Genomic DNA, 17,509 nt, shown 5'->3' with positions numbered 1-17,509 from the left:
AAAGATATACGGCGTTGATTGTGGTCGATGTTTATGAACGATCAAAAGTTATCTCTATAAGATAAAAAGCAGCGGATGCCGTTTTTCTGCGCAGTTCTTAGCTCCATCACAAGCAAATCAATTACGGGGTGTTGCGCCAGATTTCGTGGCTTATTTTGCTTTATGTGATATTATTACTCAGATATCTATATTTACAGAATAGAAAAAACACAAGAAACATGAAAATAAACGAGTGCATATAGGTCAGCCGGCAATACTTGAATCTTATTTAATTGCATAATTATAGTATAGTGAATTATTGTGCTCATGCTTAATAAACTGGTCTAAATGGATAAATATTTCTAATTAATTTTATCAAAATTGGTCCTTATCATGCAAATGTTGAAAACATATTAAAAATCGATGATTGACATACCACAATAATATCGCCGAATATCTTTATTTAGTATCTTTCTGATCAAAACAGACTTCAAGTGCACAAAGTTTACGAGACGGCGTTTATATAAAGATTTCTGCAACTGACCGCAAACTGACCTTGATACCTTGCGGATTGGAATGCAACGCATTAAAGTTAGGTAACAATTCTGCTGCTGAAACGACGGCTTGTTTACGCCAACTGTACACGACCAAGGCAACAGCTGTGCCTAAAATATTGATATATCAACAAAGCGACTAAACGAACTATTTACTCCATCAGACAAAAATAGCATAGATTCCAATTATTTCCTTCAATGAAAAGATTGCAACCCCTTCTGCCAACTCCGGTGATGAACTGTATGTAAACTCTGACTTTCACACACTGGCCGCGAATTGACCCGAAACCTCGCGGGTTGAAATGCAATGCAAGTAAGTACTAAATATGAGAATATAGCCTTTAGTATAAACGCTTTTGCGCTGGTAATTCTCTGAAAATAAAAGGTGAACGCACAAACTGTATTTATGTCAAAAATTGATTGTAAAATTGTTCTATCTATTGAGCCTTTACATTAGAGATAAAATTGTTTCATGCAGTAAAACAGTGTTACAAAGACGCGGATATGTTTCCAATGTTCTGGTGTTATACTCAAATCAGCCAATGGAATAAATGAAGTGTATTCATTCGTACCTAGCCGCGGGAAATTTTATTTGAATATTATTGGACACTTACAAAGGTAAAGTCAGGGTGAAAAGCTGGCTTAATACAGCTTACGCCGAAAAAAATTCTGCAGAAGTTTCATGAAGATTTGACATAAAATATGACTCCTAGAGAGATAACATGGCAGAATAGCCGTAAAACGAAAATTGGCATGTTATTCAATGGACCGAACCAGCAACTCTCACAACCAACAACGGAATATGGGCGACTACAAAAGCTTAACATGGGCATGTTGTGCACAGGTGAGCTAACAAAAATGATTATTTACAATTACCAAGTCACATAAAATGAAAAATAAAATACATGAATAGGCCAATAAAGCATGCATTGGCTTGTAGCATTGCACTATATGTATGATAGTTTTTGTTAAACAAAGTGAAATTTATATAATACATGTATATCACCAATTACAAATGATGGTGTTACACAGAATAATGCAGTTTAAAAGTAAAGTTCAAGACAGCAAAATAAGGATGACTAAATGTTAAAGTTAAAAAGAACCCTGAAGTAGGAACCATTAGCTGCCAATAAACCAATGTTATTTGTTTTGTTAGTGTTTCTTACTAAATGCCTGCAGCTACATTATATGAAGGCCAAGTGGGTGTCCCAGCAATGCAAACCTCATTAACTAACTAGACTCACACAAGTTGGAACTTATTTATTTATAGCTGCAATTTCCAGTATTTAGTTTTTACTGAAGTTCATTGCTTTTGGTTTGCTTTTTGTTTGTTTTTGAAGTACCATGAAGAAAGTTGCCTAGAGTCTGGTATTGGAGTGAAATTTAATTGTCTGGGAGATGAGATCACCATTTATCATAGGATTTCAGATCTTCGAGTACAAATGATTGCAGTCTACATTAAATATAAGTTTTAATCTCAAGAGCATAATTTGAAAAAAAACTTGCAAAAAAAACAACAATAAACAATTTTCTAAACCATATACCAGTCTTGCGGTTTCAGTTGAGAAGATATTAAGTTTTCAATGAAATAAAAAAAGATATTGTTTAATGCAAATTTTTTACAACAGACACCACAGCCTGTCAGATGCCAAACATCCACCCATCGCAAAATGTTCATGATTATCTTTGGATTCAGGTAGCTAGCCGGATTAAAGAAGATTTGTAAAATATATTTTCTATGTGAGTTTATATAAATCATGTGACCCCAAGACAATTTCCAGCTTTCATCCCACTAGATTGAAGTCAACCACCAAATATTAAACCCCTGACCCTTGTGGTTTCAGAGAATAAGAAGTTGAAAGTTATTATGCCCCCGGTAGGGTGGCATATAGCATTTGAATTGTCTGTCCGTCCGTCAGTCCGTCCGTCCGAAAACTTTAACATTGGCCATAACTTTTGCAATATTGACGATAGAAACTTAATATTTGGCATGCATGTGTATGTCATGGAGCTGCACATTTTGAAAGTTGAAAGGTCAAGGTCAAGATCATCCTTCAAGGTCAAAAGTAAAAAAATATACAATCCAAGGGAAGTAATAAGCTTTAAAAGGGAGATAATTTCTAAACCTGCCAAATGATATATTGCAATTTTATTTCAAAGCCGCGCAATATGGGGCAATGAGTTTCTGACAAACACATCTCTTGTTTTATTTTTAAATATATATGTATGCTCCTTCGACCTACATATGCAACAGTCCATAACGATTTAAAAGAGAGTCATTCAAGGATAATTCCTGTTAATTCTGCCCAGTAGTTTAGCAGGAGAAGTAATAAAATGTACAGATGCACCCAATACTTATGATATCCTATAAGCTCCACGTGAGCACTATGTGCTCATGTGAGAGGAAAAGATAATACTAATTAATAAACTGTACAGAACAGTTTAACTTTGTGAAATGTGGTTTAATAATAAGAACTATTTAATTAATATTATATAGAAACACCAGTAATTTATCTAATCAAACTTACATTTGTTAATTTCACAGAAAAGAGACTCAAATAATTGTAGTATATTTAGTATGAATACAAATAACACACATATAATAAAAAATTAATACAAAAAAACTAAACATGTGCCCTTTCGGAACGCGTTCATCCCACATAAACTTATATCTCATATCTAACCAACATGGAAAAAATGCACCCAAAAGATGTAGGTGAGCAAGTATTCAATGTGTTTGTAAAGTTTCCTCTGTTAAACAGCAACACTTTTTGAGTAACAAAAGGAACAAGTTAAAAGAACAAGCTTTCTAACGGTGGATCAAACCTGAGACAACTTAAATCTTGCACTTGTGTGTTACCACTGAACCATGTAACCACTATAAGGTGGTTTATGACTTTCAGCAGCGTCCAAAATATAGGTTAGTTGAATAAACACAAATGCTGAAAACAAAACAGATAGAATTCAATGATGTGTAGTATTGATAAAATACATATTAATGTTTTAGATCTATATGATGTAAGCAATTCTTAAACAAACAAGAGTTGTGTTTGTGAAACACAATGACCCTACTGCGCCGCTTTGAAGCCATATATTTGACCTTTGACCTTGAAGGATGACCTTGACCTTTCACCACTCAAAATATGCAGCTCAATGAGATACACATGCATGCCAAATATCAAGTTGCTATCTTCAATATTGCAAAAGTTATGACCAAGATTAAAGTTTTGGACAGACACACACAATGACAGACAGACACATACAATGACAGACAGACAGACAAGCCAAAAACAAGATACCCCCGAACATTTGATCCGGGGGCATAAAAACATAATTAATGGATACAAAATTCTTATACAAATCAACCGTAAATGATGATTACAATAAATAACAATAGAACAATACAAAACAAATTTGCAAAATATGTGTTGGTAAAAAAGCTATACCCAAATAAACTAATTGTTGAGTATAACATTGAATGTTTTGCATAACATACTAGTATGAGCCACATCATGTGAAATAAGGACTTGTGCCATATGCAGTAAGCGTATCTCAACATCAGCCTGTGCATTCAAGCAAGCTGATCAGGAGCTGCCTTGTGTGCTAAAGAGACCACATTGCTCCTAACCAGACTAGGCAATTCAAAAGGCTGGGGTGGAACTATACTGGCTGTGTATGGTATAAGACCCATTTTCAAATGACGCTGCTGATATTATGGCTGACATATTTTGCACATAAAAGTAAGCACTGCACAATGAGCATTCAATTGTAGAAAAGTGTAATTATGATCTAGTTCATTGTAATGACATGGTAAATGTGTTTAAACTATATATTATGTGCTTTGATTGCAATAATAAATATGCTTTTTCTGAAACAATTAATAGAGAAAATGAAGCAAAAATAATGCTTTTCATTTGTGTAAATAATTATCCCATCATGTAATATTTAAATACTTTCACTCTGATAGTTCTGTCGATTCGTCATACTTTTAACCAATATGGATAGAAGAAATCATTGTAAGAACTTTTTATGTTGCTTTTTTTAAAGATTAATTTATAAATGTATGCAATCGTCAGTAAATACAATAAGATATTTCATTAACACATAACAAAAGTCATGGACAGTATTTCTGAAGGAAATCACTTTACACTCAATATATTACATAACAATGTGTCTTTACAAAACATTAAAAATAAACCCCCATGGTGTAGATGTAATGGATATTTTGTCCGCCTAGTCGGAGTATTCTTTAGATCTCTCATATAGCAAAGACCTATACAATACATAATGTATTCAATAGGTCTTTGCTAATAGTATTGTGTGTTTCAATAAGCCTTTGGCTTTTCATGCTAATGAGCTAAAGTAAATAGATATAAACTAAACTTAAACATTAACAAACAATTCCTCAAGGAGAACATTCACAATAAGAAATATGTAAATCACATATTAAAAAGTAAAAAAAAGACCTAAAAAGTCAATGGGACATTCATCTTAAGATTTCAGCTAAAACTAGTGACCTGAAAATCAATAGGGGTCATCTGCTAGTCACGATCAATGTACCTATGAAGTGTCATGATCCTAGGCAAAAGCCTTCTTGAGTTATCATCCGAAAATCATTTTACTATTTCGGGTCACCGTGACCTTGACCTTGTGACCTCAAAATCAATAGGGGTCATCTGCGAGTCATGATCAATCTACCTGTGAAGTTTCATGATCCTAGGTAGGGCTGCAACGAATCCAAAAAATTTGTTCGGATCCAAATCCGAATCCAAATATGGTTTCTTACTTTTTTTCGGATCCGGATCCCTCATACAAGAGAAAATTTGAAGTTTCTGTCTAAATTAAAGAAATCAATGGTTTTAGAAGTATAATTTGACTGAAAAACATTAAACATTTGTTTACAAAAAAAACAACATAACACAGTTCTCTTTTAACATTGTAGCAATGTCAAAATAAAACGAAACCTTTACAATTATTCACTTAATAGTTTGTTTGTTAACATATGCTTTTCACTGTTCAGTGTTCATACAGTTTAATTTTTGATTTCACAAAAATTTGCATTTCAACATTGTCTGGGCCCAGGCAAGCCCTTTGAGCACTGGCGAGATCTCCTGCTGTGCAAAAGATTCTCTCACTGGGCACTACGGTTCCTTGCATCACAAGATAGCATTTAAACTTAGTAGATGATGCTTTCAAAACATTACAATTTACATGATGCAGGAACTCAATTGGACAGGTCGCGAAATTATGCAAAATTTACCTGAATAACATTCCAGACACACTGGATCCACTACCGTTGTTTTTAATACAACTCAGAAAGACAATAAGGATTGAAAACTTACTTATTGCCATTATGAATTGCATTTGTAATGTGTAAATCCTCCACGATTTCGAATTAGATCTGCTTTGTTGCAAATGACACTTTTATACAATAAAAGCCGAAGGATCTCGAATGATCTGCTATTTGACTGTTTCACGTCATCATATATCGACTATTATACGTTTCTTTTATCTCATAAATGAAACCAGTCTGTATTAAAACAATACTCGTGAAAACAGCGCTAGGTTACATTCAACTATAAAAATAAATATTCGGAACCGAAATGTCCAGGGGTGGATCCGTACCCGCGAATCTGGAGTAGGATCCGATATCATCGGATATTTCGGGTACCCGTTGCAGCCCTATTCCTAGGCATATGCGTTCTTGAGTTATCATCCGAAAACCATTTTACTATTTCGGGTCACCCTGACCTTGACCTTTGACCTAGTGACCTCAAAATCAATAGGGGTCATCTGCGAGTCATGATCAATCTACCCATGAAGTTTCATGATCCTAGGCGCATGCATTCTTGAGTTATCATCCGCAAACTATTTTACTATTTCGGGTCACTGTGACCTTGACTTTTGACCTAGTAACCTAAAAATCAATAGGGGTCATCTGCGAGTCATGATCAATCTACCCATGAAGTTTCATGATCCTAGGCGTATGCGTTCTTGAGTTATCATTCAAAAAACATTTTACTATTTCGGGTCACCGTGACCTTGACCTTTGACCTAGTGACCTCAAAATCAATAGGGGTCAACTGCGAGTCATGATCAATGTACCTATGAAGTTTCATGATCCTAGGCCCAAGCTTTCTTGAGTTATCGTCTGACAACCACCTGGTGGACAGACCGACAGACGGACAGACAGACCGACCGACATGAGCAAAGCAATATACCCCCTCTTATTCGAAGGGGGGCATAATAAGTCATATATATAAAATACAAAAACAACAAAGCCTCAAAATTGGCATTGTTTTACAATGCATAACAAAAACAATATGTGTTATAACAGCATGTGGCAGCTGTTGCTGATAAGGTAAATGAACAAAAAACAATTACCGCAGATGAATAATGATTTTGGAGCAATTTCTCTTTTTTTTCAACACAGAAAAGCTTATTAAGGGAAATTAATTTAAATAGCAAATGCTATAAAAAAAACGGGTCAGTAAAGACAGAAATCAATCTGATCTTTACTAAAACTGAAACCAGGATTTAAATTTACATGCTGGCAAACGTATTTGATGCAATGGCAAAAGAAAAATCTATGAGCTAGATTTACAACTGCACTTGTTTTGGCTGTCGGATAAATGTTAACGCCAGAAATTGGATTTCCCATACTTACTCAATGCAATATTCTGAAAAAGGAGCGGGGCAATCTCAAAAACGTGTGCCAGATGAACGACTACACGTGAGGGTTAAAGTGTTTTCTGTGACAAAACACAATAGGTCAAAAGACAGTAATGCATAATCAGCAAAAAATGTTGTTTAATCTCATTATCTTGTAAATGGGACATCAAAAATTAAGAAAACCAAGGTAAGTATAATTATGTGTGATACAAGAATATATCCGATGAATGCTTCTGACCATACCCTCTGTAGATATTTTGGTTAAGTTGTGTGGAAACAAAAACTTGTTCAAGAGGAAATAACTCCCTGAAGATGAACAACATGACAACATCTGAATTCAACATAAAAAGTAAAAAGTGCCATAAAACTCAGATCATTGATTCCTGAGATGTCATAGGAAATAAAACATCCTTTAGGAAATGACATATAAATAATCGAAGGGTAATAACTCCATGAAAAATCACCAGACCAGACCAACCTGACAACGATGCCCATCTCCACCTTTTAGGAATGCTGAATATAAAGTTTCATCTGTTTGAGATGATAAGTTATTTCATTTGTGTTATATCCTATAGCTAAATGATTTTATAAAAAGTCGTTATGTAAACTTCTGATTAAAAGGTCTAACTTGCTTTACATGTCTTCATCATGTACATAGTGGACTACTGTTTTCTTGTTTTTCTCCTCGTTCATTTGTTCTTAAAATTTGGATATACATGAATTGAATGTTTACATTTAAAATCATTATACCATATCACAATGATAGTTATCAATCCAATCAAGCATTTCTTTTAATTCTTTTATCCGCAAAACAAACTGCCATGCTGCACAGGCTTGCCTGCTAACAAATCTGCATCATTCAGGTCTAGGACGTGAGTACGGATATATTGACATTTTGCATACACCATTAAAGGATGCTGCAATTTGAGTATCATCTAGTACCGTCACTTCCGATCTTTACTGTTTGAGATCTTGAACAGACACAAAAGTTTAAAGGGCGGAAGTAAATACAAAAGAATGGAAATCAAGTAGAAAAAGATAATATTTATGGGAACATTTGTTGGAGATCCGCACAAACTCAATTTCATCAAAATTTGAGTCCGGACAGACAAAGGGGCAATTTTTTTATCCTTTCTTTCACATAGAATCATAACAGTAAATTAAAAAAAGAAAACAATCAAATCTGACCTGGTGTTCAGATACTTCAACATAGTAATGTAGTTTCTTATACTAATGCTGATTGATAAGATATTCATTGAAAAAAATATCAAGATTTTTTAATGACATCACCTTTTTTTGGTATAAAGTAACATCATGTTGCTCAAGAGAAAACCAAGTCCAACACTTACAATGCAAATTGCATTATTTATGGAACAGTTCAACTATTGTCAACTCTCATTTAACGTAACGCAAAATACACGTGAACAATAAAATGACCTGTCACTTAACAACATAAAATGTATTTCTCGAATGACCTACTCCAATCATATCGTGGAATAACCGTTGATCTGTTCAGCAACACTTGTTAGTCCAATTTTCCTTAGACAGTCGTCCAACTGTTTTAACGTGGCTTCTCTACCGAACCGTCGTTTCCACTTCACAAGCCCTTGATAGGCACTCTCCTGAAGAGTTTTGCCTCTCTCCAGCTCATCAATTAAAGCTTCTTCAATGCGTAATTCTCGTAACATTCTCCTCCAATCTTTACCTACCAAGCTGCTTACACGGAGTAGAAGGGGTCTTGTAATGCCTGTAAAAGATTAAGTATTAAAGAATTGCGCACAAGTTGTGAATGTTCTGAATATTTATAAATTTATGCAAAAGCCAAAAGCAACAGTTGGAATTTTGAAATTTCTACAGATATAGTAATAAACTAAAACCCTCTCCCCACTCTGCATGTAAAAATATGTAACCGACCGGGGTAGTTTAAAAATTAAAAAGTTGACCCAGAGATGAGGCCAAACATGACCCCAAAAGCAATATTTTGAAATGTTTGTAAAAGACCACAATTAAAATGTAACATGACTTTTTGTGCATACCAAAAATAGATATTGTATGAACAATCCAAGAAAGCGTACAGTTGTTTATTGAACAAAGAAATAGAGTTTCCAAGGACAAGTTTGTGTCAATGGACAGACGTCCATGGCTCTACCAGCATTCCTCCCTACATCCTTTACTTCATGTAGGAGATTATAACTTTGTACTTACAATGCAGGCAAACATTATTGAATTAAAGAAAGAACGTAACTCAATATTGGCATAATCTGGTTTAAAACTCTGATCAAATACTATAGGGCCAAAAAGTTCTGACCAAGTTTTAACTAGATTTGGCAACAAATACGGCCCCTATTATGATTATTAGCCTTTTCTCTTATTAGACCCAGAAACCTAGGTTTGAACATCACTTTACCCAGTTTCAAACTGCTGAATATCATTGTGACAAACTTTCTGACCAAGCTTCATGAAGATTTATATGTCACAATAATTTTCTTTTATTAAACCTAGTTTTTGACCCTAGTTTTTAAGTCAACTAATAGATTATTGGGACAAATATTGGACCATGTTTCATAAAGATTGGACACTACCTGTGGCCTCTTAAGTGTTCACAAGACTTTTAAGAAATGTGATCTAGTGACCTATAATTTGATTTTCATTTTAACCAGTTTTTAACTCGACCTAGATAAAATTGTTACAAATGTTTTGAGCGAGTTTCATGAAGATTGGAAAATAAATAAGACTTCTAAAGCGGAGAAAGGTTTCTCTGTAGCCATGTAAGGAAAACTGATGCACCTCCTGGCGGCCATGTTTTTAAAGGGATTGAATGTTTTAAACGTGGTGGATATCATGTTTCATACAGGACCACTTTCATATTTTCAGTTTGATTTTGACCTTGGACACAGTATTGAACATTGTTATTGGGTATGACATCCGCTTATCATGCTATAAATGTTATAGTTTAAACCAATTTATTTTAGCTGGATTGCATTAAAAACATCTTATTAAAACAATCTTCTGTCTGATGAGGGTAGACCCAGTACTTGGCGTCTTTAGGGAAAGATCTCATTCTATTTCGGACAAGTAAAATCAGATTAAAATAAATATTACCTGAACTGTTAAGATCATCACTGATCCAATCGTACTCCCCCGGCAGGACTGGGTAAGTTGGTGAATTATGGATACTTTCAACTTGATACGCTTGGTGATTTGAATCACCTTCAGAAATAAAATGTTGGCGTCTTCGTTGTCTAGCAGCTGCTTGATGACTGCGAAAACATTGTACATAAATAAGGGCACAAAGGCAAATATGGCTCAGATTCTAACACCCTAGGTTCCAAAGGATGAAAACAGAATTGACAAAACTGGTTCGTTAAAATTGTATGATGAGCATGAGAACTATGATGATATGGTGCAATGCTCCTATCTAAATCTGTACTAGAGCTTGCTTGGGCATGCTCAGTACTGCATGGTACAAACTGATCTTCAGCAGGTGTACAGTAAGTGATAGAAGCAGATTTTGGGGGAGGTATATTTGACATAGGTCTCTTTAGTAAAGTTGAATCATCTTCAGTTGGGGCATTCTCTGGTTCTGATAACGCTGCTGGTGTTTTTTTATTTCCTTGTGTTTCTTGATTACTGCAGTGATTGTTTGGGTTCAATTGACTCTTTTTTATTGTTGATGAAAGAGTGACACCATCATTAATGTCTTTTGATTTTTGACTGCATTCTGCCCTTCATCTGATGAATATGAGGACATTTCTTCTAAGTCAAGTGCACTGTTATTAAAGTCTTTATTTACAATTGATTCTTCAATCTCTTTCATACAATTTCTTATACAAGTAAATCTGTTTTTTAAATGATCACATGAAGCGTCACGAGCTCCTGCGCTCTGTTCACGATGGAAACCATTTGATTCATCTGTGTTTATAGCGTGTGTACAGCATTTGCAATTACAAATCTTTACAATACTGTTACTGCCATCTTTCTCTTCTCCGTCATTTTCTATAATGCTATTGTCATTTGGCCATGTACCGGTAGGTGTATTATCCTGCATGACTGCATCTGAAACATGCAAGGTACTAGTCGGGTTGGACTTTAAATTGCATACAGATAATTCATCATTTTCTTGCACTTCAGATGATATTTCCGGGTCTGAAGAAGGCAAGTAGAACATTTTGTTAGTTGCCCTAGCAGTTGAACAGCAACTCTGATGTTCATCCACTAGAGACTCAAATTGCGCATTCTGGCCTAAATCATTTTCATTTTGCTGTTCAGACAAGCTGGTAATGCTGCTATCTGCATTCTGTTCAGTGTCTGTTGTTGACATGCTGCTATCTGCATGCGATGATCTGTGCCCAGTCTTAACTGTCGACTTTCTGCTACTTTCATGCAATGATTTTTGTCCAGTGTCTGTTGTGGATATACTGCTATTTTCATGCCATGATTCGAATCCTGTGTCTGCTGCTGACAAACCATTTCTCTGCTCACTTAACTTTCTTTGTAGTTGATCTTTTACACTTGCAGATCTTTTCATGAACGTTTTCTTTATTTTCTTCATGACCACACCAGATGGCTTTGTTTGTTTGGTGGTGCACTTTTCAGGTTCAGGGTGTGGTACCATCTGAAAATAAATGATTTTTATATAAGTGTAAGATTAAATGGGAAAATAATTTAAAAGGGAAATATAATCTCCTAAGGTTTTCAGAAAGTTTCGCAACATTGACAATTAACCAATGGGAAAAAAACTTTGTTAATAATGTAGCTATAATATTGTGCATTGAACTGCACAGAACATAAATCTACCTATGTATGAAGTTTGCTTATATCTTAAATGGTGTTATTCTCTGCCAAAACACATAACCTCAGCAAGACATACTGACAAGGAGACAAAAAGACAGAAGTATAAAACCATAACCACTTTTTTGAAAGTGGAGGTATAATAAAAAGGAGAAGAAAATGTTTTACAATTTTTAAAATAAAGTCCCAATCATGTAATCATGTATGCTCAGTTACCTAGAAACTGTTACTAAAATTTAGGAAATGCAACACAAATACTGATGATTGAAAACTACGATGTTTGAAAACATGGACTTAGACTAAAAAAGATCCCAGATAAAAGCACAATCACATCAACACCAAAACACAAATGTTAAATGTTAATCTCTTTATGAAACTACTTAAATCATAATACAATACTTTGTAAATTCAAATAAAAATTGTGAGACTATCAATTTCAAATAATGCAAAGAAAGGTAATTATATTTGGAATGATGTAATATTTTCTATGACTTAGACTTTAATGAAACAAGAGATGTGTTTGTCAGAAACAGAATGCCCCCTTCTGCGCCGCTTTGAAGCCCTATATTTGACATTTGACCTTGAAGGATGACCTTGACCTTTCACCACTCAAAATGTGCAGCTCCATGAAATACACATGCATGCCAAAAAATCAAGTTGCTATCTTCAATATTCCAAATGTTATTGCAAAACTTTAACAAAGGTTAACGTTTTGCTACAGAATGACAGACAGACAGACAGGCCAAAAACAATATACCCCCAATCATTTGATCCGGGGGCATACAAATAACAGTAAGGAATTGTATTTGCTTGTTGAATTACATTTCATACATTTGTTTTTAATCTAAGACAATTTTGTTGAAAATTATAATTTTTGCAAAACTGTTAAAATAAGTCTCTTTCAGCATGCTTGATGAACAAAGGTTCAGCAGCGTTCTGCTATCTGCTTACAGTCTTACTTTAGATTTGTTTGCATCCAATGCCTCTTCATACAGGTCAATGCCACTGGGGAGATGGTCCCTATCACTACCTCTCATCGGTGGCGGGAGACGCTGGGATTCTGGAGCTACAAGAACTACTTTTGAACTCAACCAACATATCATTAAGACAAACATTTTGACAAAGTAACATGAAGATTGGGCATGAAATGTGAGTTCTAAAGTGTTTACAAGGTTGTTTTTTTTTTACTAGTTTCCTAGTTTTTGACCCAGCATGACCCAGTTTCAAACTCGATCGAGGTATCATTAGGATAGATCTTCTGACCAAGTTTTATGAAGATTTGACAAGAAATGTGGCCTCTAGAGTGTTTACAAACCAAATGTGTACGGATCACGGACGGACGACTGATGGAAGGACAGATGGACGAAAGACAAAGACCGATCCTTAAAGCTCACCTGAGCAATCAGGGGAGCTAAAAACAACTGGTGTGACATAAAAAATCACTTATTGGCAAAACTGTACGAGAAACTATCGTGTTCATGTTCTTAAATAATATTAGCTGACAAAACATACATTTATTAAAATAATTGTTCAAATTTTTCAAATTATGTAAGAACAGATGAAATTTGAACGTGAAACTGATATAATTGACATTTTTGACATAATTGACAATGACATTTTTCAGATATTTGTTCAATGCTCCCCCTTATGTTCTCAAGTTTAAAAAGACAATATTACAAGCAACATAATATTCTATATGTAAACTTGAATGCATATTATAGATACATTAAACAAGTGTCAACAGACTTTTGATTACCTTATCATATTCTTCATCTTCCTTTATGTATCCTTATTCTTATCTTATTACCATAATCAGCTACAGAACATCACCATCTTCATAAACAATAGAAACAACACCCCCACCATCATGTTCTTTTATCACAATCACAGTGATTTTTTTCCTCCTTTATAAAATACCTAAAATAGCAATTTCCAATGAGAAAAAAAAACAAATTTCCAAATTGCTGTAAAAAAATCCAAATTGAAGGTTTGTAAAAAAAATTAATCATTTTTTATATGAATAAAATGCAACATTTAGTTAGTTTCCCTATGCAGCTCTATGACTTGAACCATGCTGATGTTAATTAAGATGGTGATGATGATTACGGCGAAGATATGAGGATGATGAATTTGATGATGATTATAATAATGATGATGGTGACTTTGATGATGATGTTGAATTACGACAACGACGATGCTCATGATTACGGCGATTATGATGGCACAACGAAATGAGGATATACCAGGCACAACCTTTTTAAAGCACTGTGATCAATCTTTGATTTTTACAACCAAAGTTGGGTTTACACCAAAATGCAGTTCTACAATATCCTCTGTTTACACAATAGCGAATAACTTAGATGCCATCAGTGCTTTGATAGTATATGTAAAGATAAGTATTTCTTTTTCGATGTCATCATTTATTTCATGCAAGTAATTTAGGCAACAAGAAATCAGACTAATCCTAACTCTGTTTGAGAATTTAATTCCAGCTTTAAAAAAATAATATAGCATGGTTTTTTTCAACCATATTACTCTGGTTGTTGGTTGATGCATTTGCTGTAAAAAAAAAATCCTGTCATCTACGATACTGTAATTACTATAAGTTTTTGGACACTTAAAAATAATTACTTTTTTGGTGTACGAAAATTAAGGTACAAAACATATTAAAAATTACAGGTGTCCGAAAATTTAGAGACAAACATTAATGTGCCCGAAAATTATAATTACAGGTATATTGAAATAAAAGCAATTAATCAATGTACAATAATTTTATTGTGATTTACTCTTCTTTTTCTGCTTAAAAAAAATAAATACAACTTCGCAGCTTTGCTAAGTCTTGCCTGAAATGATATAGAACAAAACAGTAAAAACATATAACTTTCTGTTACTTTTATAGAATAGTTTCAAATGCTGTTGGGTGAATTCATTGTTTTCTACCGGTATGCATGGTTATTTACCCAGTTACGCAAATGTAATGGTCAATTGCCCATAAGCATGCATCTACCAGGTTTTAAGACCTTAATCCGGTTGTAAAAAGACATGATAGAAGTGTCACAAGATAAGCGAAAACAGGGGGTACCGGTAAGTAGAATAGCGCTGTAAAATATACTGTTCGAAAATTAAGAGACATTAATTATGGACGAAAACCTGTATGTAAGAAAATTACGAGTCACGACAAATAATTATTTTTGCTAAAAAGAGGATGTCGGAAAACTTACAGTGTCCGAAAACGTAGAGTAATTATGATAGTTGTTTTTGTTTTTGATTATTAGAACAGTTTTGATAAGGGAATACTTTTGCGCAACATGTTGAGAAACTAAAAGCCTGCCAGTTTGTTTCCAAATATTAACAATCACTTAATTCGTGATTTATAAACTGACACAGCTACTTTAAAAATCTGACAAGATCACAAAAAACATTTGTTTAAACATTTATTTATTTATTTGTCATTGAATGATTAAAGCACAAACTCAATAATTATTTTTAATGAGATAACAATTGGTACAAAAAAGAAAACAAATGTTACAAGCATAATGCTAAAACGTTGTAATGTGATCAATACGATGTCAGTCGTGAAGCCTTTTTTCATTAAAAAATTATGTGCACGATCTGTTTAGGCTAACATTTAATCAAGGGTAATATCATTCTATGATAATTAATGTTGTAAATATTTATATATGTGTGTCAATACTATTTATTAGCTTAAATAAATTAAACATTTGATGATAACTTCCAACCCAGTTCCCAGATGTTAAGGCAACTTGATTTAACAAATGCTCAAATCATGCTATCAACCAATGTTTCTGGTGATGTCCTAGCAAAAAAAAGATGTTTGTTTGCCTTATATAAAATGTCAACATAGTTAAAGGGACTGTCCAACAGATTTTGGCATGTATTAAAGCTTTTCATTAACTGCTTTAAATGCTTTATATTGATAAATTTAAACATTGGAACTAAAAATCTCCAGTAAAAAATAAGAATACAATTTAAAAAAAGAAGAAAAAACGTTAACCTCCACAGGGCTCGAACCACTGACCCCTAGAGTCATGGAGTTTTTTAGCAAAATGTCTCCCGACTTTACCACTCGACCATTCACGCTCACGTCACATGCGGAGGTATTTTTAAGCTACATAAGCGATCCTCGTAGTTCGCCAAAAAATCTATTCGCGTCGAACGCCGCTTTTGACTGTTGTACAGTCCCTTTAAGACATTTAAACACATTAGTATATTTAACTAAAACACCAAAAATTGTTTCAGAACATGACTTTACAGGCTGAGTAAATCCAATCAGGGTTACTGACAAAATTTTTGGTATCCGGACAATGGCTCCTTAGTAACGGACAATCGCTCCTTGGCTAAATTTGACAGGGCGGACAGTCGCTCCTACGATGTTTTGACAGGGCGGACAGTCGCTCCTACAATGTTTTGACAGGGCGGACAGTCGTTCCTATATTATTTTGTCAACCCGGACAGTCGCTTCTACATTATTTTGATCCGTCGCTGGGGTTTTGATTGGTTGTCTTCAGAAAGACAACGCGATGGTTGAAACGGATGTCTTCCGACTGAGCAAGGGCGAATCGGTGGAGAAACGTGTAAGAAAGAAGACGGTGAGCCACCGACATGCACTGAAGACCTTGAGCGAACAGTATGTGGCTGGAACCATGTCAATGGTGGAGTTCCTGCAGAGTGTTGGGCACCTAATTCGTATTGGCCACTAGGATGTGTTACGCATAAAGATAACTGACTTGTAAAAATCGAGTGTGTGTATAAATGTACTTAATTATGTGTTTCGTTTCGTTTGTATGTGCTTTCGTTTGCGTTTTTTGTGTGTATATATGTTTATAAATGTAAATATGTGATATAAATCGAGCTGTGTTTATAAATGTACATATGTGTTTCCTTTCGTTTGTATGCGCTTTCGTTTGCGTATTTTGTGTGTATATATGTTTATAAATGTAATATAAATGTCATATCATAAATACAAATAAAATAAAGAACAACATTTCATCTATGCAGTTTTTATGTTTATTCCATTCGCAAAATGGCACTTATTCCAATAAATGTAATGTAGGAACGAATGTCCCATGTTGAATCGGCTTACTGTTAACAAGTTGACAACTTTTGTTTGTTAATTATAGGTGTTAGCCTTCGATCGGCCTATACTATGTTTTGCCGTGGAGTCAAAATTATGTAGGAGCGACTGTCCGGGTTGACAAAAGATTGTAGGAATGATTGTCCGGGTTGGCAAAATAATGTAGGAGCGACTGTCCGCCCTGTCAAAACATCATAGGAGCGACCGTCCGCCCTGTCAAAACATTGTAGGAGCGACTGTCCGCCCTGTCAAAACATCGTAGGAGCAACTGTCCGCCCTGTCAAATTTAGCATAGGAGCGATTGTCCGTAGGCGCGATTGTCCGGGATTCAACATTTTCACCACTCCAGCATACAAACATCTAGACAAACATCCAAGATTCCAGACATTTATAGCACAATATTAATAAAACTGGCATG

At 34.6% G+C, this 17,509-nt stretch overlaps 1 protein-coding gene across 2 annotated transcripts in view; it reads right to left on the bottom strand.

Annotated features, from left to right (window-relative positions):
* Nucleotides 1-2,954: 2,954 nt before the first annotated feature.
* LOC127878129 (uncharacterized) overlaps nucleotides 2,955-17,509 on the bottom strand; it is a 27,525-nt gene continuing 12,970 nt past the window's right edge. For both annotated transcript variants that reach the window (XM_052424552.1, XM_052424551.1), the window contains 3 exons: nucleotides 12,956-13,062; nucleotides 10,308-11,820; nucleotides 2,955-8,952 (listed from right to left, as the gene is read on the bottom strand). In XM_052424552.1, coding sequence (XP_052280512.1) covers nucleotides 10,870-11,820; nucleotides 12,956-13,062 — 1,058 coding nt within the window. In that variant the 3' untranslated portion in view covers nucleotides 2,955-8,952; nucleotides 10,308-10,869. The remainder of the gene's footprint in view (nucleotides 8,953-10,307; nucleotides 11,821-12,955; nucleotides 13,063-17,509) is intronic.

Source organism: Dreissena polymorpha, chromosome 4 (assembly GCF_020536995.1).
Source record: "Dreissena polymorpha isolate Duluth1 chromosome 4, UMN_Dpol_1.0, whole genome shotgun sequence".
In the NCBI taxonomy this organism is placed as follows: domain Eukaryota; kingdom Metazoa; phylum Mollusca; class Bivalvia; order Myida; family Dreissenidae; genus Dreissena; species Dreissena polymorpha.
Note: the sequence above shows the minus strand (reverse complement) of the source record. Positions and strands in the feature narration are given on the sequence as shown.